The sequence below is a fragment of the Stegodyphus dumicola genome, chromosome 3 (assembly GCF_044657685.1).
Source record: "Stegodyphus dumicola isolate Sdum_Otavi_A_Nest chromosome 3, ASM4465768v1".
NCBI classification, from domain to species: Eukaryota; Metazoa; Arthropoda; class Arachnida; order Araneae; family Eresidae; genus Stegodyphus; species Stegodyphus dumicola.
This window is the reverse complement of record NC_140770.1, coordinates 220,679,503-220,702,978: the sequence shown is the minus strand read 5'-3', so window position 1 is coordinate 220,702,978 and position 23,476 is coordinate 220,679,503. Positions and strand designations below refer to the sequence as shown.

At 33.1% G+C, this 23,476-nt stretch overlaps 1 protein-coding gene across 1 annotated transcript in view; it reads left to right on the top strand.

Moving 5' to 3' along the window:
* The window catches only part of LOC118189870 (neural cell adhesion molecule 2-like), a 616,409-nt gene extending 607,408 nt beyond the window's left edge, over window positions 1–9,001 (top strand). The window contains exons 13-14 of the mRNA XM_085812484.1: window positions 929–1,033; window positions 5,808–9,001. Of these exons, the coding sequence (XP_085668610.1) occupies window positions 929–1,033; window positions 5,808–5,858 (156 nt within the window). The 3' untranslated portion in view covers window positions 5,859–9,001. The remainder of the gene's footprint in view (window positions 1–928; window positions 1,034–5,807) is intronic.
* Window positions 9,002–23,476: the final 14,475 nt, after the last annotated feature.

Sequence of the window (23,476 nt, the reverse complement as noted above, 5' to 3'; positions counted from 1 at the left end):
TTAATCAAAATTATTACAAAATTGTAAGACATTTGAAATAATGTTTCCGTTTTATTTAATTAGAGAGCTTATACATATATAGGTGTGTGTGTGTATGTGTGCGTGTAGAGAGAGAGAGAGCAAGAAATGTAGAAACATCAATTGCGATATAATTATAATGTTGAAAAAAATCAATTGTAAGGCACAATTTTATATAAAAAAAAACTTTTATGAATTCCCAAAATTTCACCTTTTAAGACACTCACAAGAAACATAGAGCTGGGATGCAATTCTGGTAAAAAAGGAACATTTAATAAATTAAATAATTTCTTCTAGTCAATCAATCAAATCAAAATATAGAATCATATGCAAATATCTATGATAATAATTGAAGCTTTACATGCATTGAGTGATGCGATATTAATGCAAAGGAAATACGTAAGATGTGCTAAATGTTAACAATCATTAATTTTTATTCCATTCGTAAGATAATAATAAAAAGTTTTTGAAACGTATAAAATATTGAACATCCTTCACGTGTTTTGCTTCAAAAGATAAGGTTATGATTTCTTGAGACTATGATAGAAACTAAATGTTTGTTTTTTCGTAATATGTAAACATGGAAAACGAATAATTTATTAAACTAAATTGATTTTCATATCCTCATTGACTGCAACTAACGTAAACTCATACTTGATAAATGAAAATCCATAAATAAATCGGTTCTATTTCGGATCTGCTCTTAAGTTAGATTTCAGTAATTAAGACTCTCCGTGATAATAATGGGCACCAGTTGTTCTATGGATGACGAAAAGGTGAAACTTTCATATGCTTCCTGATTTGCATATGCTTTGTATTATTGAAAATGATTTTTACTCCTAAAATATATAACAGTATCATATTATTACATGTTCGATATGTAAATTTGGATGATTTTACCTGTTTTCAGACTCCAAAAAAATTGAGGTTGCTTCAAGAGATTGAAGGTGAAGTAGAAGAAAGTGGAATAACTGTAGAAACTCCTCTTATTGCCAGCATACCGACGGCGGTGCAGGTAAAAAACGCTTTTCATTTTTACATGATTTATTTCTGGGTGTCTCGCCATCTGCAAAATATATTGCTGTGATTTTCTTTTCTGACACATCGAAACACACTTTATTTAGCCAATATTAATCAGGACAGCTCCAAAATCACTTTTTACAGTCGTCGAAGATTTCCTATAAACACGCTGAAACTCAGCGACACAGCCTTCACACTATCAGGCAATAATAGTGGAGACAGCTTCACTGCAAAATACCAGAGTACAGCTCCCGACTCTGCTTGGTCATTTTTGGAACTCCACGTAATCTCGAGACTCTCCACGCTACAACTCGCGATGCATTCGACGACACACAGAGCACAGCTCCCGACTTTTCGGTTCAGTCGTTCCCGGAGCTCAACACGCTCTGTCGACGATGCACTAACCGCGATATACGAAGAGACTCTTTTGATGCACTCGACGACCCTCTCGGCACTCGCTGCCGGACTGTCAACTCGATCGACTCCGCACGGACTGACTCTCTAGACGAGACACACACTCGATACTAACTCTCCGCGTACCAGCAGGGTTTATATAGCTTTCGGCTTGTGTTCGAGAACATTCTGAGCTAAATCGGTAAGAATTCATTCCAGAAGGTTCTCCATCCGTCCATGGCATATCGCCAATTGTGTCGCCAAAATTCGCCAAATGGATATTTCTCGCCAAATGTGGCAACCCTGCCTCTCCTTGCTATTTTATGGGAACTCTAAAACTGATTTGCGGGGAAGTTATATCCCCGCTCCTGTACATTTCGTAATAATATGATTATAAATTGCATCAGTGCATAAAATTTTGCATCTTTTTTTTTCAGTTGTTCTAATTAAATATTTATGATTTTGATTCTGTAAGTTCTTGTTGTTTATTCTTCAATATGCATTCTTTTAACCATGTGTTAACTGTTCATAATTCATAACTGCCTTTTTTTAACCGAAATCTGTGTACATAACTAGTTTTAATACTCTTTTGGTGAAATTCGAACATTAATCTCAGATACAGTTTTTCCTAAATTCTATGTCAATTAAAATTTGCTTAATTTCTTTAAAATTTGTTTGTCTTCATTATTATTCAGTTTGACTTTCATAGTTTCACATATTTTTAAAGAACTCTCACTTCCACTGTATGTTTTCCTTTTGGATAATTTTCATCTTTGTTCCCCTTTCATTCCTTTTGGAATGTTACGGACTCATCAATGTTTCTTAAATTTAGACTTAACTTTGTCATTTCTCTCCTTGCTATAAAATAATTCTTTTCATGTGCGATTTTAGAATATATATATATATATATATAGAGAGAGAGAGAGAGAGAGATGAATGTGTGTTATGTGCTGATATTATATTTGAATATATATATTCAAATTATATGAACTAATACAACTTTCGTGCAATAAGTACTTTCATACAGTAAAGATACAATCTTTTGAATTCTGAACTATCGTTGTGCCCTATTTAAAAAGCGCACTCTTGAAAAATAGGCAGTTTTATTGTTTATTGGAAGATAATTAGTTACATATTCGATTTTTCCACATTTTCGGCTAACCTGACCGATCAGTTGTAGAGTGGTTGAGACTACTGAATACTGGTAGCTCGACTTAGCTTGTGTTCGAACTCAGAATATTCTGGCTTCATGGTTGATTTTCGCAGTTTTTCTCTATGTGTAACGTGAGTACGAGCTAGTTTCTCTTAGAATGTCGTCCACGAAAGCATCTCTTGTCTTAAATTGATAGCTTTCTTGGCTTCGCATTGTTAAATAACCTAACCTACACTTCCGGCTCATCTGTTGGTTTTCCCCCTCTTCAAAACATTCTTTGTTTAAACACTTTCGCTGTCATTCCCATCATAATCATCCATATTATCATCATCTAGTGCAAATTTAGTTCATAATCATCAAACCGACTTCATAACAGAAATGTAAATTATGATCACTATTCATGTAACAGGAACATGGAACGATTTTGTCAGGTGCTTTATTTTACCTGAAAACAAGAATGAGAAGATGGGGGAAAAAGAAAAAAAAATATATTTGTAGTTAATGAAAGCAGAATCTGTCTGTTGCCAGCTTGCAGGCCTGGGCTTCTTACAATCACCTGAATCAAAATTACGTTAGAGCCCTTATGATTGCTAGTCTTCACAACGCCATCTCAGTCATTGGGCTTCACGACACGATAAGGTCCTAGAGACTTCGGTCGTAACATAATATATCAGGTCGTAATGATTATATATATTAGTTCTGAGCAAAACTGAGGTTTCTTCCTCTGGAAGCCAAACTGTCACTGATTTATTTATTTTTTTTTTCTGAAATATCTTGTAATTTTCCTCTGCTTTTGCTTCATTATTAAATTGTAAACATGCAATAAATACTTTCCCTTTCTGTGCATCTTCTTTTGGAACAAGAGCATCTATAATATCAGAAAACAAAATTTTGATTTCTTCTGCATTGGTATTAGTAGATACATTTTCTAGGTCGAAGTTTTTAGCATAACTTACTTTCTCCTTCATTACCAAGTTCCTTCTGTACAGAAGCTCATTTCTACTCATTTTGGACTTTGCTCCAGAATTTTCTCTAGCTTCTTTGTTTTAGGTATTTCTGCAATTTTAGCAGGTGTTTTCACTTTTTTGTTTTTGCAAATTTTGTAATCTTTTTTAACTGATACAATTTGTTTGACAACATGTAATTCACAGGTCGGGTCATACTCTAAGTCTTGGCTCAGATCGCTCGAATAACTTGAACAGCACGACTAGCAAGGCGAATTCTTAAATTTATGAGTTGCGTGAAAATATTTCAGCACAGTTACTAGTCGCTGCTAAATGCCATTACTAAATTTCGTAAACGGTGTTATTCAGGATGTTAACTAGTTTGCATCTTGGCGGGAGCCTGGAAAAAGAGGGTGGTAGTACAGATAAAAATAATAAGGTAAAGGTTAATAAATTGTGTTAATAAAACAATATAATAAATTGGACTTGCATTTAACAATAACTTGATCATTCGTTTTCTAAAGCAAAGCAGCATTTTCTTCAAATCCAAATTTTAAAAAAGCATTTTTCGGTTAAAAAAATGCTATTAAAAGTGTTTGCAATTTTAAAAACATCAGGATTCAAGACCACACGAACTACATTGACAGGTAAATAATGAACTAGTGAAATATTTTTCGCAAAAATACGCATACTTCAATTTTAAAAACCACAAGGATTTTATTTTTTAAAATAATGTACAAATGTAGGTTCGAAATAGTAACTATTTAGCCTTTATTTCTTGATGGTACTCTGAAATTTAAAAGCGTTAAAATGTGATCTCCAGATGTTTTATTTTAAAACTTTATTTTGCTTAATACAATATTTTAACTAATATCAGCATATTTTTAATTACAGCTAGAATTAGAAAATATTATTTATATTTTTTACATCTAAATAAATTCAACTTAAAATATCTAATATTTTAAAGGTTACTTTCTCATCTGAAATTTTGTTAGAAATCGGAACTTACAAAACGAGAAATAATAGAAATCTAAGAGTTAATAGACACCCGTATTATTAAATGCTTGAAGGAAATAATATTGTGTAATTTGAGAGTAAAAAAGAATTCAACGAAAAATTAGCACAAATAAAGATGAAAATTTCGCAGATTTCATGTTTTATTGCAACTAGTCTAACACTGTCAAAGACTTATTGTTATGACAGACCAATTGAAAATTGCAGTGCTTCACGTGCTAGTTGAAATATTGGATCGTAACGTATTACATCAGTTACAATCTCTTGCTCAGAAAATCCCAAAACTGACGTGACCTTAAGATTCGGAGCAATGCAAGCACATAATTTGCACTAGTTCAAAAATATACTTATCGGCGATTGAACATTCCGAAGAATGCCGTCCTAATCTAATTGCGAATAAAAAATATTGACCATAAAAATATATGAAATTAAAATTTTGCAGGTGCATCATGATCGACATAGTGTCCCTCATGATTCAGCTGCAAAACTTTAATTATTTATAGTTTTTATTATGCCAAACTGTTCATTTTTCAACAGATAATATATTAGTTTTAATACATTTTTCAATATTTCAAACGAATAAAATAGCATCTAACGAGCTTTTAATTCCAGAAAAGATTATATATATCATAGTATATAATATGTGTTATATGTACTATCTCAGCTTCTGCATTACAGTACTGGAGACTGTATATGAAAGATAAATATTCCTAAACTCTATTAAATTCTATTAATTCCTTGATTATTTTGAGATAAAAACTTTGATTTTTATACTTTTTGTACATAATTATTTATGATATATATAAGAAAATGCAGAAAAAAAATGAATGTAGTTTTTGGACATTAATGATATTAACATAAATAATATTATATTTACATATTAGGAAATTTCTCTCAAAAGAAAAAGATAACTGTATTTAAGGTTTTGCACGAGACTTGTTAATAATAATTTACATGCATTTTTTGTATCCATAATGTCCTGATGTTTATATATTTAAACAACAGAAATGTGTATGCCTTTACAAAAAATAATTATGTAATTATTCTGGTCCAGCATTAACATTCATGTCATCTTGTGCATGTTTTTAATAATTAGCATGCTTTCAGTTACATTAATTTTGCTTGTTTTCATGTGCTTTCAGTCATATTTTACCTTAATATCGTGCATTCTATTTTACTTTAAAATGTTAACTCAAAATGATTATTTGTATTCCAATTTTTTAAATTCGTAACTTGTCCTCATTCTTACTTTTACTTTCGAGCAGCAGTGGACAGATCACAGGAAAGAAGGACTACGATTATCTACGCCAGTTTGAACCACAGTCCTTCCACTTTTAAGACTTGAATTGAAAACTTCAGATTCTATTGGATTCGGGTGGAGTGAATACTAGCCCGAAATGAGAGAGAAAGAAAAAGAGGGGAAAAAAAGAACTCGATAAAAATGGCGACCAAACGAAGAAAAAGTCAATCAGATTGAAAAGCAGACGAGGGATAAAACTAGATACCTCTAAAGAATGGCGGATCAATCGTACAGATGGCACAGTTAGATCTTCGATAATAGTTCCTTTGATGGAGAAAGTTCCGACAGATGGTCGCCATGTTCCACTCATTTAGCAAAAGGAATCACAACATTTCGCTTTTATTTGCTTAGTAATTTCAACATCAGCTTTTGAAATGCTTTACAGGCTGTTCTCAGAAATAAAAGGGAATCTTTTTTTTATTAAATATAATGAGAAATCGAGACTGGTTTTAATTTGCATACCACACTTTGTGCATATTTTTAAGAATATTCATTCACCTAAGCTTTTTGAAATTTCATTCTACTGCTACTCAACGGCGTTTCAGATTGTTTGCATCAATAAAATATAAATTACAGATATCATACTTATGAAATTAATGCTAATGTTGTAAGCTGAAAAAATACTCATAGGAGCTATCATAACAGAAAGATGCATTCAGGTTTCCAAAAAAAATAAATTTAACAAAAATCTAACTTACGCAGACATGTATGTTAAAGTATGAATGTTTAAACGTTTGTTAAAAATAAATAATACAGGAAGCTAATTCGAATATTGCTTGCACTAAACTGTGAACAGTTCACTGATGTGCGACATAATATATGAAATGAATTAGCAGTTATTTGTCTGATTATCAAAATTCTTTCGACAGCTAACATAGTAAATTGATATTTTTGCGTCTATCCTATCTTTCCTTTCAATTTAAAATGGTTAGGTTATGATTTTTTCAAAAAAATAGCATGAAATATTTCTTTAATTGCAATATATATCGCATTGGGCAAAATGCAATTATTTAAAATACTGATGAGAAGAATCTGAATCATAAAAGTTAACAGTTATCACATACGAATAATATATACCAATGTTAAAATGATTTGTAATCTTAAGTGAAAGATTTAAATCTGGGATTATACTAAAAATTCTATGTCAAAAACATTTTTGAACAGTTCAGTGTTTTTCATAAAATTGTTAAAAGCAATTCGGTCTAAAAAGCAAATTATACTCCAGTCTCGTAAATAAAATATTTTCCAGCAACAGTATTTGCTATTCCTTATCTTTATTTTTGATAATTTAATTGAATAATTTACTAGAACATTTCCAAACTGTCAAAGGAGCAAACATGAATGTTGCCTACTTTTTTTAAGTGTGCTTGGAAGTATTATCTTTTTATTAATTTAACTTATTATTTCCCGACGCTGAAAATTAACTTAATTACTAGAATCATGAAATTACAGCATAAAAACATTTTCGAATTAACCATATTAAAAAGATTTTCACGGAATTCTTTCTTGAGATATTGCTTGGTGAATTCTTAATGACCCGCAAAGCCAAGCACACTAAAAAACATTCATTTTTTTAAAAACCTTTAAGTCGAGATAAGACGTCAGCTTTCTTATTTATGGCACTCTAAGTTAAGTGAAAGTACTTTTTTCTACTTTTTTAAAGTAAAGCAAGCATGCTACTCTTCTAGAAGTATAAAAATACAAAGATTGCTTAGTAATGAATATTTTATAATTTTTATTTGCTGCTTATAAATAAGCACTCAAAATTTCTCTGAAACGAAATTATAATGAACTAACATGTTATGACTTATTATAATTAGGTATTTAGAAGTGCAATTTTCCGAATAATAATAATAATAATCTAACTGTTCTTGGTTTGAATGATATCAACTGCAAAAGCTACTTCTCAGCTAAAAGTTTTTAAGTACTTTGGCCTTGTGTTTGGCCTTTGTTTAATAACTAGTAAGTTAATTAAGCAAACGTATTTAATATTATTTATTTTGAGAGTACGTATTTGAATTTAACCGCCTGTATTTATGTTACACATCAAGAACACATTAAAAATATTTTAGAGGAAATCTGTTCCTGCGATTCGAATGGTATTTCAAATTACCAGTGCTCAATGATCTTATACACTTATTGGCTGGTGATGATTGATGGGTAAGGTTTAACATCGAAATTTTGCATCAGTATAATTTTCCGTAAACCTGACTAATTTAAAACAGTTTTGTGAATAAAATAATATTCTCCAAAGGTTATCACCTACATCTTATTCAGTTTCAAAATAAAGATTTCCTTCAATTAAAGATAAGTAAAATACTAACTACTAATAAATTAGCATATTTTAATTTATTAAAACTTAATTATACAGAAAAGTAAAAGGCAGATTTTCTTTAAAATAGCAAATGAGATATAGCATTATAAATTGCTATAATAGTTCATTATTATGCCAAAAGTATTGTACACTTTTTCCTTAAAATTCACATTAAATCAAGTGAAATTAAACACATTTTCAGATCAGTAATATCAGTTGAAGAGCATGAACCTCTTGTTTCTAGAGAAGAAAAGGGTAGAAGAGATATAATGTATCTGTCAGCCATGTAATATAAAAACTCTCTTTTCAGCGAGTTTAAATATGTCCCCCCAAAAAATACATCTTACAGCCAAAGAAAGTACGTGAAAGACAATATATCTTTACAGTCAATGTAAACACATTAATACCGAATTACGAGATAAGGAAAAAATAAATAAATTGTGTTATCTACTGACTTATATATAATGATCTCAGAAAAAATAAGTTTATAATAATAAACGCCGCTTCAATGAAATGTGATATATGTTTGAACAAGTAAATGTGTAACACTTTGTTTACGTGTTTTTCCTGTTTAATGCATTTGAAAGAATGGTCTATTGCAGTTTGCTATTATAACAAAAGTGTTTGGCAAGAACTGATATATATATATATGAACTGTTTGAAAGAAACAGATATGTATGCTGGCCGTTTCTACTGTCATTATTTATGATGTATATAAGAAATTTAATTACAAATAAACCTGTTATAAATCACTGTGTTCTGCATGTTTCTTAAAGAAAAAGGATGAATGCAGTTTTTTGGACTTTAATAGTATTACAATAAGTCGATGTTAACATAAATCATATTATAATTACATACAGGAAATTCTCTCAAATCAGATAGAGAATCGTATTTAGGTTTTACTGTAGACTTATTAGTAGTATCAGTAATGCAATGCAGTATCCTTCACTGAAATTTCAGAGAATTTCAATTTTACAATCCAATAACCTGGTACATAAAATTTATATATAAGGGCAGAATTGGAAACTCGTGAAAATATGAAGCCTAAGACGGCTGATAAATGTATCTATTTATTATTGGTAGATCTTAAATAATAATTCAAAGTAACAATATGTATTATAATTGCAAGTATATAATACAAATGTGCTTATCGTGTGTAAATCTATTGCATGCGAATAAAAATAAAATTAAGTGAGTTAACCTAAATCTGAATGCTTTCATTCTTAATATGTTTATATATGGAATCTATTTTAATATCATTATGAATGATACTATTTTTTTAGTAATAGTGCGTTTTCTTTGAAACAACAATCCTTTGTTTATAATCGAACTCTTATCTAATAATGAATGTCAAAGGACTATTGAAAGTTACACACCAGTGCTCAAAAGTTAAAGAATTTTCCCATTTGGTCGATTTATTTATTTATTATGTCAAACAATGTACCACATAGCAATCCTCATACGTAGACAGGATCGTCTGTGACAACATGACATCCTATCGGAAATGAGGTAATTTTAGAGTCTCTGTATCAGTCGCTCCCTCTCCTGCAGCAAAGCTGTTTTCAGGTCCTGGAGGGTTCTGGGAAGGAAGGCGGGTTGCAACTGTGCTGCAAAACGTATCCAGGATATCTTATATAATAATTAAGTTTGGAGATGTTAATCCATTCGGTTAACACTAGAAACTCCGAGCTTCCTTCCTACCTAGAAGTCCCAACAGCAGTCAAACTGACTGCTCAGCGAAATAAATGTATAAAGCAAAGTGCAAATGTCTTTATAATTCTTTTAAAAATGTTAATTACAGTTTTTTAAGAACTTCCTTAAAGAGCAACAGATTACTTTTATAAAAAATATATTACGAATTTCAACTTAACCCTTGATAAAATTCATTTTATACTTTTTCGTAATTTTTACACAACACAACATTTTCAATACTGGGAAGGCATTTTCCACCTACATAATATGAAAATATTTTACACACATCACTTGTTTTCTTGTTGTTAAGAAGTCCAATCTGGCATTGACGTCTTTTCTTCGAGAGTCTATTGATAAATTTGGAAATTTCTTGGGGCAATCTTGTACTTTTTTTCTGTTTAAATGAAGCTCTCATAACCCCTCTGCTAATTGAAATAAGAAGTTGTGCCTTGCACTATCTTTATTACTCAATTTATGGTAGATAACGTAGGCATTAGTTTCTGCTAAATCCAGCATATTATATAAAACATGCACAAGCCATCTACCTGAAGCAGCCTGAACAGAATATTTACGCTTCATCTGGTCAAGGATATTAACTCCACGTTTGGTTTTGTTATAGAACTGTACTGTTTCTGGAAGTTTCTTCTTATTTTGTGAGTCTATATTTGCACTCGGATGCAAGGTACTTAGTAGTAGGACAGTTTTACTAATTTTTCTCTGATAGATCGTGAGTGTAGTTTCACCATTCCTTCGCAAAACTATTTCAAACAGCCGGGTTTTTGATTTCCATACTTCATGAGAAATTTATTTTCGACGTCTTCTTGCTGTGCCCACAAAACTTATGTTTTTCATTTCAAGTCTTTTATCTAATGATAGTAGGGAAAAATAATTGTCTGCAGTCAAATTTCTACCTGAATTAAAATAACGGTTTAGAAGACGCATTGCTACATTTTCAGGAAGACTTTTAGTTTCACTTTTCGATGTATTTTTTCCAAGATATTGAAAAGCATTGCACATAAACTTAGAGTCTACGTCGAATATTCACTACTTAGCATCTAAAATTTGATACCGAATTTGTCTGATTTATTCGGCATATACCGTACAAACTTACCATTGGATGGATGGAAATAATTGCTCATCCACAATTAGATTTTCTCCTGGCTTATAGGAAATTACACAGTTTTGTATAAATTATTTCCAAATATCTGAAAAATTAACAAACTTACCACTTTCTAAACGCTGAGTCCTAGTTGACTTCAAGTCAAATCTTAGATATTTCATAATATGTCGAAAACGATTGCTAAACATTCTTTCTCGAAAAAAAGGAGGACCCCATGTATTATTCCACAAAAAATCATAATCCCTATCATTGCAAACATATGTTCCTCTTGCATAAATAATAGCAATAAAAATCAAGCTTTTCTAAAGATATTATCCAAATTCTTCATTGTTCAAAACTCCCCTGCTTCCGTGCACTTTTTAATATGATGTAACATCAATTCATCCGTAAACAATCTCCAAGCACTCGACACATAGTCCCAGAATTTTTTTGGGGGAGGGGGCATAAGATGTTGGGCTAGGCAATGCTTTCAGCATATTTTGAGCTCGATATTTCCCAGCTGCAGTTTATGAAATAGATGTTACAGTCCAAGAAAAAACGTGTTTTCTGAGCGGGAGGGGAGTATATCCTGTTGTAAATAATCAGTGAATGAAAGGAATGTTTTTCGAAGAAAAAGTGTTTTTTGAACGAGATAACAAGATAAATCTGCACAGTATTACTGGCAGTCAATTTGACTGCTCGTGGTTCTTTTAGGTATAACTAATAATATCTTCGTTAATTTTAATTTTATTCGATTCATATTTGGTACCAATAATTTTCGAAGTTTTTTAGGGAAACTCAAAAATTTATGACTTCTTAAAGTAAAAGTTTTTTTTTTTAGGAATCCAAGGTCAAATGATGAAAGCAGTCAAAATAACTACTTTGGCGATTCTAGTATTTCGGTTAATATTCTCTTTTCAGAAAATCGTTCACCAGATGCGAACGAACACTGTCATCTATAAACATATGTCAAAGGCTAACTATAAAACTAGAAAAGCCAACATAGGGCTTTAACTCCTCCTCCCTGTATTTCACTGTAGTCAAAGAACATATGTAGAAGACATAAAAGTCTATGTGCTTGTCCAACAAAATAGCTTCCCAGACCATCAAAACTTCGCTGCCATACAGGCCTCTTTTTCAATTTTAAAAGGCTCGTAGTTGATTTGTATGGTCAAGATTTAGGCCCGGCGAAAATCAGTGATAAGACTGAATCGAGAGTCACCTATGGGACAACGTCCCCCGTTGACGCATAGTTCGAATTCGATGTTTTTTGTTCGCAGTACTGAATGAGATGCAAATAGACGAAACATTGCAGCTTTCTTACCAGTCCACTGCCATTACATATATATAGAAGTATAATTAGAGAGAAAGATATCAATAGTTAAAATTTATTTAATAAAAACTACTAATTCAACGAAAAATACCACGAAGCTCATATGAATAAAACAAAATATAAATTTACTAAAAGTGGCGAAATGTATATAATTATAGAAATGTGCGAAGGGAACTTCTGAAGTGCTTCAAGGATGTTTTATCAACAAGGAATGGAAAGTGTTAAACGAACGACGATTGAAACAGTACCTTTCTGCATAATTTCGTCCTCTGTTTCCTTTCTATTGTTATACGCAGATGCGACCAAACTATAGAAACACATTTTACCTTTTATTTACTTATTTATTTCTTGGGAAAGAAAAGTGTCTCTTTAATTTTATGGATTCCTTGTTAGTGTGCATTGTTTGCGTCCTGGTGATATAGTTCTTTGAACGTGTATGTATCATCATCGATTATCGAGACGTTTTCATATGAACTATCCCCAAAATTCAATGGACAGAGAAATAGGAACTCTCTATATTAGAAGCAGAAACTTTATTTTTCACCAAACATTTAACTTATGAATTCCTGTTAAGCTGCAAAAACCTCTTTTTTTTTTTTTTTTTTAATCCGGGTGTACTAATCCGGGTTTGCATGGAGTCAGCTAATTTTGGCTTTTGTTCAGAAATAATAAAAAATCACGCGTATTACAAAGTTATCCAGAGTTTCTTCATATCTGATGGATGATGATCTTTCATTTTATCTTTAATTCACAACATAATTTCTCAAACGGAGTTAGGTCTGTTGATAAAGAGGATCATGGCAGAACATCAACCTTCTTCGCTCAAACCTGTTTTCCATCATCTCTCCAGCTGAACTCTTCGGATCATTATGTTCATGACAACGCTACTTCAGTTGCATATTGTCTGCCCATTGTAACATTGAATTCGCTGAGTCATCCATATACACCTTGACGAGTGAAATCACTATGCCACACCATACACTGAGAAACAACCAAATAACATTTCCACCACTATTTACTACAGTTTCTCTTGTTTATTTTGGATTATATTCTTGCCTTGACATCACAAATAGTTTCCCATCCTTTCCAAGCAAATTTATGTTTGTTTCGTCCCTCTACTATGTTTTCGACTATTCAGTATTGCTTTCGATATGGTACAATTTGGTAAAACTTATACGCTTTTCGATAAGAATTTTTCTTTTAAAAAAGAAACTTTCCTTGAACTTTGATAATACTTTTCTTTGTTCACTAGTATGCGTCGAATTGTTCTGTCACTTACATTTAGATTGCTTTTGCTTTGAATCTCTTTGGGGCACAAAAATGTTTTTCTCTTTGTTTTCAGAGAAGCCTTCTTTTCCCTCATAAGTTATTTTAGAAGCCTTTCCCTATGTTCAGGCACACGTTTTGTATGTACTGTTATGAAAACTGTTTTGGAGTAACATCCAGTAAGAAAAATACATAATATAGAACATAAACTCTTTTCTTCCATAAGTAAATGGATGAAACGAATGTATCCTTTCAAGTGAAAAGTGCTACGTTACATCAACGTTTTTGATAACTTATTGTTGGTAGCACATATTTTGCATACTATTTTTAGTCTGAAGTATACACATTGCGTGAATTCCAGTGTAATAAACACTAAACAATATTAGTACAAGAACATTAAAGTACATTTTCTCTTACGTTTATTAATTGAGAGCAATATTCTTTGAAATTATGTTAATTAACGCAGTGAGTTTTAAAACCTGAGAATTTGCCAAAATATTCATAAATACATTTTGCTCTTTAGGAAATTAGTTCCAAATATGTACTGTCGATATTTTATTTTATAGATCTAATACAAATATTTTTTATGATATTTTGTATGGATATGCTCTATCAAGAACTTTAAAACTGAAAATATTAAAAAAAATAATAAATAATTACACTGTTTGAATTCAAAACTTTGATAATAAACTAATCGTGCTGTTCATTTCGAAACTAAAATGCATGGCATTTAGTTACTTGACTAACCTTTTACTTATTCCTTTGCAAATCACCTTTTATGTGACCTTGGATCAAATTTTATTTTTTGATTGACTGTTTCGAGTTTAAACTACATATTTTCAGTGACTTAGATATATAGAGATTGAAAAGAAGTGCTTAAATAATGCTTACAGTCTTAAAGCGATTGAATTAGACTCTACGCTGCTTCGAGTAATGATCTTACCAAAGCATGAAAAGGCTAGGCAAGCATAACTTAATATCACTTTCTGTGGAATTTCCCTTTTATATATAAACCGTATGAATCACGATATCATTAATGAATAATGAATTTTATTATTTGTTTTCATGCACTTTATTCGTATACCATCGCAGGTCGTTCGGTCGTTCTGCTCGAGTCGGATATCTTGGACCAAGAACTGTTTCGAAGACGGGTAGGACACCCTCGAACTCACTTCCCGCGGTGCTGTCTCTGAAATTTGATGTGGAACTCGGCAAAATCATACTGCCACCTATATGTTGCCCAAGGGTACTTGCCAACGATTTACGTAATTTTGTACTCCTAACCGCGATGAATTCCGTGGGCTTCTATCTGATGTCAGACAAGCGTGATTACTTACTCACATCAACAATAGTTTATGTTCAGTACGTATACTATCATCTCTCCCTTTCCGTTTTCCTCTTTGAACGCAAAGGATGTATGTAAATGAAGCAGAAAGAGATAGTATTTAAAGGAGGGTTTAGATTGTTTACTCACAACATGTTCCGCTTAGTGAAGGGCCACGTTACTAGCTGAAATTCTACGGTGATATTCTGTCAATGCTTGTCACGCCGGTCTAGGTTGAGCCAACTTACTCACTGATTATTTCTGTGCAGTATTTTCTAACCTAAGCTGAAAATTCTGTCTCTTGAGTTACGCCGAAAATGAGGGCTGGTTTTGTAAGCACAAGAAGTGCTTTCTGTTCAGCTGAATTGAATTCTTAATAAAACAGTCTTTTATACCCTTCTTACGTTTCTGTTATTTATCTAGACGTAGCTATAATTCGCTTAAGTCTGTTTGTCTTGACTTAGAGTATGCTACGTAACAGAGTAAGAGTCCTAAGAGAGTGAGAGAACTTGATTTCAGTTTAAACCTTACCAGTTAGTTTATAAGATTTTTGCAGCTCCCAGGAGGTGTATAGTTTGCACTTATACAATTATGCCATGGCAAATCAAAATCTACGGCAGGATTGTGGCTCGAAAACGGTTTGAGAGGGAAAAAATGGAAAATGTTTAGATACAGTTTTGCCAAACCTCGAAACATAAAATTTCATTTACGTTCTACCCATTTATCCGATTTTTAGAAAGGCTTATAATATCTATTTACCGTTATATCGCAAAAACCTCCCTTAACACTTTATCGACATATTACATGCTGTAACTCGACAGAATATGATTCGGTAAATAACATTAACTAATATGCAGAAGTGCCGTAACGTACTCAGGACACACATTGATTAGGGTTGGCATGGTCAGGACAGCTTGAGAAACGCAAATTCAAATTTGCATTACATACTTGTGAACATGTTTTAATGCCATATAGTTTTTAATCTGGAAGAGGTGTAAAGGTTATACGCATTAGATATTTTATGATATTTATTTGCTGCTGTTCCGCTGAAGTCTTAATTCACAAGATAAATCACAAGATAAGACGCAATTCAAAACTTGTAGGTGATACATGTAAAAACAGAAACAATCTAAACTATACAAGTTTTTGTGGATTAACAACAACAACTACTTGCTGACGATTATATCCGAAGACACTTACTGAGATCTCAAACACGCCGCAGGCGAATAGGAGTTAGCTAACTCTGTTAACACCTACCGAACTTTGCTAAATCATTAATAGTAACGGACTCCTATTTTGCGAACTTTTGCGGCATGAATGCAGTATTCCGAAAACAAATTCCACTGAGTTTCTTTCCAGTTAGCATCCTAGTTTATAACTAAGCCTCTTGCAGGAATATTTACGTAAACCTATGGTTTGAGCGAACATGATGATGAGAAAAAGCATATAGAAATGAATTAACATTTGTTAATTGTTTATGGAGCGTAAACAGTAAACCTAGTATATTCATTCTTAACCCTAATAAGCTAAACATAACTGTTTATCTTAAAAAGTGTTTTAGGCATTAAACTGTATTAGGAGATAGTATTTTATACTTTATTATTTCCTAACATAGCAAAAGACATTTAGAAATTAGCAAAAGACATAAGTATAGAACAAGCAAAAGACATTTATGAATACAAAAAACGTAAGTGATGCCATTCACAAAAAGGGTAATATTATGTTTAATAGTTCGCTGGCTTTCCCGCAACATCCTCTCCACCCTGGTCAATCTCGAGGGGGAAGACCAGCTGCACAGGTCGGGTAATGGTATGTCCATTGGTGCGCAGAACACAAGTACGGACTTTCTTGTCGCGGCCAATAATTAGCTCCTCAACATCGGCCTTTTTCCACGTGTGGCGAGGTCTATCATTTTCTTGTAGTAGGACAATGTCCCCTTTCCGTATTTTATTTGTTTCAGATGGATTCCGCACTTGATGAAATTTACGCAAGTCCATCAAATATTCCTTTTGCCATCTTTTCGAAAAGAACTCCATCAAATGTTGACGATTCTTCCACATATGATTTAAATTTGTTTCAGGATTTGTGGGGCTGGAAGGAATAGTAGTTAAAGTATTTCCTCAGAGTCATCTTTTAGTCCGTATTCGTGGACAATCGGTCTACTGTTAAGAGCTGCTGCAATATCACATAATACAGTGATCAACCAGCATCATCCAAAACAGCGTTATCTAATGTTTTTCGAAGGCATCGCTTAATTGAGCCTATCATTCTTTCCCACCATCCTCCCCACCAAGCCGCTCGGGGGGCGATGAATTTCCGTTTGATGTTGTGGTGGGCATAAAACTGTTGTGCCTTGGCAGAGGATATAGTATCTTGCAATAATTTCAGCTCTTTGTCCGCAGCGCAGAACTTTGTGGCATTATCAGTGTACACTGTATGAGGAAGTGAACGTCTAGAGACAAAACGTTTGCAAGTAGGAAGACGTCAGTACGCAGATCAGAAACTAATTCTAAGTGGATACCTCGAGTTGTAGCACATGTGAAGATGACAATGTAAGCTTTTGTAACGGAGTTATTATTTTTTACGTAGAGTGGTCCAACACAATCAATTCCGGTAGTTTCGAAAGGAGATGACCTTTGAATTCGCTCAGCTGGTATTGGAGCTTCTGTCTGTTCACTTCTCTTTTGTTTCAGTACTTTACATGGAAGGCAAGTCTTTATCACCTTTTTAATGGCTTGTCTTGCTTTTAATATCCAATATTCTGAACGAAGCTGAGAAAGTACAATCCGAACGCCGAGATTATGCAATCGTAAATGTGTTTGGCGTATCAGTAGGCTTGTAAAATGATGAGAACTGTCCAATAATATGGGATGTTTTTCAGCATGAGATAAATCAGAAAATTGTAGTAATGGTTAAATCGTTTTATCCTTGATTTCTTACGGAGTGATTTTTCTTGTCAACAGAGCTTCATATTCTGAAGGAAAGGATTCTTTCTGAACGGTCTGTATCCAATAAATACGAGCTGGATTCAGTTCTGTGGCATGTAATTCACCCACTAATTTTTCTTGTTTCCTACAGTTGTGAATAAAGCGAAGAATTCAAGATGTTACACGTAAGAATCGAACGTAAGAACTGTAGTTTCCAGCCTTTATGATCGGTTGACATGCGACATGCGACGGAGGACGTGGGCACCACCCCTCTACCAATGCGGTTAATCGGTATAGCGCCACGTCCACATTTATCTAGATAACCATACGTGTTCATTGTGCTAATATACAAATATATAAATATAGATACAAATTTGATACTTCATACAGTGGCGTTAAAGCTAATTAATGTTAGACACTGGATAATACATTGCCATGTTACAAGGTGTATGCAAAAGCATGGATACGGTAGCATATATTCATAACGTGTGTACTCATATGTTGAGTACACTATGATCCTTTGAAGCATTATCATTAGATTACAGAAGACATGTACATACTGAAATATTAGGTGCGCAATGTTATGCTGGAATAAGTAATTAGTACAGTGAATTAAAATTTAGACCCTAGATTAGTACTGTGTGGTACAGTGTCTTGTAACTGAATTATTTGTACTGTTTCCCAAGTACATTAACCAATGTACAAAGATATTAAAACATGTGTATTAGGTACACAGTAATTAGTGGATACCCAAGCGTTAGGTAAGTGCTACTTTAACATACATTAACAATAGGTACTTAATACAATGCTGAACAGATAATTGGTGCAATTAATTTTAGAGTGGGCCTCTAGTTAGTTCTTTGCGATACAGTGCCGTGTTACAGGATAAAATGCGCAGATGCATAGTTACATTATCATATATACAGAACATAAATTCATATACATATATACAGACATTTTGTATACAGAACATAAATGCATATACTTATATACAGACATTTTGTATACAGAACATAAATTCATATACATATATACAGACATTTTGTGTACAGACACATTAGGTACATGGTTATTCAGTGCATAATAGATGTATATTAACTATACAGTGCCAAGATATGTGCTAACACTAGTAGATACATGGGTACAATTACATATATACAAGGACATACACAATTACATATAGACAAAAGCGTATATTCACTTATATTTGGTACATAATAGTCATTGGTGACATAAACATTTGGTACTTACTTCATATACTTAAACTCTAGACCACTAAAATAATGTTATAACTAGTAATAGGTGCTTATTAACTTCATAATAGGACAGTAGGTTGATATTTTGCCTTACTGTGTCACGTTACGTAGAAATGTATGCGGGTGCATGGATACAGCTTCCTATTTACAATGCTATACCGTTTTCCTATTTACAATGCTATACCTATTTACAATGCTTATATCATTCGATTTGATAATCAATAGTTACATGGCACATTTATATACATGAGCAGATGGTACATTGTAGAGTGCCGTTGAGGATAATTGATGCAATTAATTTTATAGTATTTTAAAAATAATGCATTTATACGCAATTATAAGGTGCATAATTGTCATTGGGTACATATACATTAGGCGCATAATACATATACATATTCATATATTAGTTTCTTAATACAATGCTAGGACAAGTAATTGGTGCTGTTATTTTTACGTGTAACATGATGCTGTAGGCGATTGGATGGATAAACTAATATATATACTAATATACATATACACAACTTTTAGGCACATAATAATCACTAGATTCTCAGACATTAGGTACATGGTATACATATACATATATAAACAGATGGTTCATAATACAGTGGTATAGAAAGTAATAGATGCAGTTAATTTAGTAAGATTCTAGTTTAACACTATGCGAAACGGCTTCATGTTACACAGTGTTAAATACTGACGCATGAATACAGTAATATTTCTACTTGTTAATACTATATATATAAAAATATACAAATATTAGGTGCATAATTAACATAGGATACATAATTATTAGATGCACTATGCATATACGTACATAATACATAAGATTAGTACAATGCTGGAACAATTCATTGGTGCTGTTAGTTTTAGTGAAAGATCCTAGTTTAACGCTGTGTGGTACAGTGCCATGCTACAGGATGATATGCGCGGAGTCATGGATTCAGTTATATACATACTAAAACACGTATACACAATTATTAGGCACGCAGTAATCATTGGATTTATAAGCATTATATACATGGGTACATATACAGACGATACATAATATATAAACAAATATATATATATAATATATATAATAATAATGCTATAGAAGTTAGTTAATGCAATGGATTTTTTAGAATTAAGACTTTTTAGATTAACACTATGCGGTAAAGTGTCATGTTGCGTTATGTTATATTCGGATGCATGGTTACATTATCCATACATACGAGGATATATATACATAGTATTAGGCATATAGTAAGCATTGCGCTCACAATCTTAATGCACATAGTACCTTAGTCTCGTAGACTTGAAAGTACGTAATAAGGTTCAATTGGTGCTATTAATTTGATGATGCTAAATAATATTAATACAATAATGCAGCAATGATTAATACAATTAATGATCAATACAGTAACATTTATACTAGAACATATATATACAAATACAAGGCGCATAATTACATTGAGTATAGAATCATTGGGTGCATTATACATATACATACATAAAACATAACTACATGGTGATGGTACTTAAGATACATTTATAAACAGGTACAGATGGTCCTTATTTACATATTGCGGTACTGATAATAGACATAATTCGTTTGGTTGGCATAATGTAAATTGATTAAATAGTTGATTCTTGCTATATTACTAGGAGTGTTGGATACTCCTTACGATAATTCACAGTAATTTTGTGGTGTTGGTAGTTGGTACTAGACTCTGAATTACTATTCGTCTATATGGCTGACTAAGTACGGCACAGGTCTGTGTCAAGGTCGGCCAGTTTATCCATTAAAAGCCCTATTTTTCTAACCAAGTGCCTCTGTTTTATCAAAAACTTACAGAAAGTTTGTCGATTGGTCGACGGGAGGTTGATGTGTAGCCCTTCTGTAAGGGGACAGGAGGTCGTAGATACGATGTGAAGGATCTGAACTTTTTCTTTCTTTGCCTCGAAGTTATGAATATAATCTTTAGAAATAGTATCAGAATAAGGCCAATATTTGACTAACCACGGAGAGCTGTTCCACCAAATTTCCAGGTTTTTTAGTGTTGATGGTGAAACACCTCGAGGAAGTTTGTCAGCTGGATTGTCTTTGCCAGGGCAATGTCTCCATTGTGAAGGATTGGTATAGGAAATAATTTCTGTTACTCTGTTGCTAAGAAAGGTTTTCCATTTGTTGGGGGTCACTGCGTATCCACTCTAAGACAACTTGAGAATCACTTCACAATGTTGCATTTGACGAACAGTTGTTTGTTTCAGCACAGAAATATTGCAACAATCGTGCTCCCATCAGGCCCGCCAGGGAGCTAGTTTGTTGCGACTACACACTAAATTCCCATTCGATTGATCACCTTTAAAGGTAACAATGTACAGAACTGAACCATAGGCACGTTCAGACGCGTCACAAAACTCATGAATAGCAAAAGGAAAATGTGATGAAATGCCTGTGCATCGATGAATTTGTAGGGAGCAAATGTCATCAAGTTCTTTCACAGCTGCATACCATAAAGTTGACAAATTAGCAGGTAGCAATTCATCACACTTGCTTCCAAGAATCCATGATGTATCTTGGAATAAGATTTCCCCAAGAATAGTAAACGGTGAAAAAAGGCCTAAGGGATCATAAAAACTAGCAACGCAGCGGAGTAACCATCTCTTTGTAAGTGGTTTGTCTGTAGAAACACAGAAGGAAGTCTTGAATGCATGCTTCAAAGTATGAGAAGTTGTATTTCAGCCAATACGTAAGACAGTTGTTTCCGTTTTGTGAGATTATTTATGTGTTTGTAGTACATCTTTGAGTTTCAAAGAGTTTGTAGCCCATTTTTCCATAGGCAATTTCATTAGAGCCATTAAATTCATGATCTCGTGACATAGCATTTAAATGCGTGATTCAGTTGCCATACTAGCAAGAAAGTCATCCATATAGAGATGTTTATCTATCATTGGTGCAGCAATTGGAAATTCTGCGATATGTTTTGCAGCCAATTCTCGTGTCGCAGAACAGAGTAAAAGCGGACTGCAAGTAAGGCCAAATGGTAAACGAGTAAATTTGTAAACAGTTATTTCATCTGTAAAAGTAGTAGGTTGAGATGAAGCAGATTTTAATTTGTACCAGAAAAATTTTGTTACGTCCCTATTTTCTTTATGTAGTGACAGCTGTAGGAAAGCTTGTTTATCATCACATGTAACAGCGAATTTATGCAATCGAAATCTTAGTAGACAACCAATAGATTCAGGAAGAAGATTCGAGCCAGCTTCCAAAATATCGTTCAGTGAAATCATTCCTGGAGCATGCGAGGAAGCGTCAAACACAGTTCTCCACTTGGTTTCAGATTCCGTTTTCTTTCTTACAGCATGATGAGGAAGGTAAATATACTGGCTTCTCATTGGGTTCATCTCTGGAACAAACTTCAACATGCTTTTGTTCAATGTAATTAAGCATGCATTTGTCATATTGTGTCTTTAACACATCACTAGATACAAGTCTTTTTTGAAGAGAATGAAATCTTCTTTCCGCTATAATTTTGTTTGTAGGCAAAGGTGTAACCAATGGTTTTCTAGGTAGAGACACAATTCTTCGATTGTCTTCAGTGTTGTAAGTTTTGTGAAATTCTCATAAAATTTCTTCATCTCGAGTAGTCATTTTTCGTTTCTGCGCATCTTGTATCCCTATGGAGTTTAATTCCCAGCAGCGACGTACCTGATCATTTGAACAATCAGTTTTAACTTGCACACAAACTTGATTGACATAAGTCTTCTCAGTGATTGTAGCATGTGTTCTTGTTCCACTAAGAACCCATCCAAACACTGACGGTACCATAACAAAAGATTCTGAAAGCTTGATTGGGGCCTCTGCGGCAACAATTTGCCAATAATGATCACCACCAATAAGCATTTCTATGGGCAGTGAAGAGTCATCCGGTGGATCAGCAATTCTCAATCTTTTCTTCTGAGCAAAGTGAACTATTTCTTGGTGAAGCAGTAGGATGTGTAGTATAGGAATTGTAGCTTTCAAATGTGGAGATCAAAAATGCTTGGTTGCTTCACAAACTTGAACATGACAGTTGAACACATCTACATTGTTCTTGTGAAGTAAAAGATTCAAATGCTTGAACTAAAAGAGAGGCAGAACTAACAACTTTAAGCTTAAGGTTTCCAATGAGGTTTGTGTGAAAAACACTTGCTTGGCTACCACCATCTAAAATGCAGCATGTTATTTTAGTAATGCCTGTGGGGCCAGTAACATACACACGAGCAGTTTGCAAATGTGTGAAAATTGTTTTAGGAAAGGTTATGCGATTTACAGCACTGTTAGTTATCCGCAGTTGATTGTTTTCAACAGGAGGACAAATAGAAACACGATGCCTTTTCTTTCATTTAGTGAACCATGCGGTATTTTTTCTTGGGCAGTTTGAAACTCTATGACCAC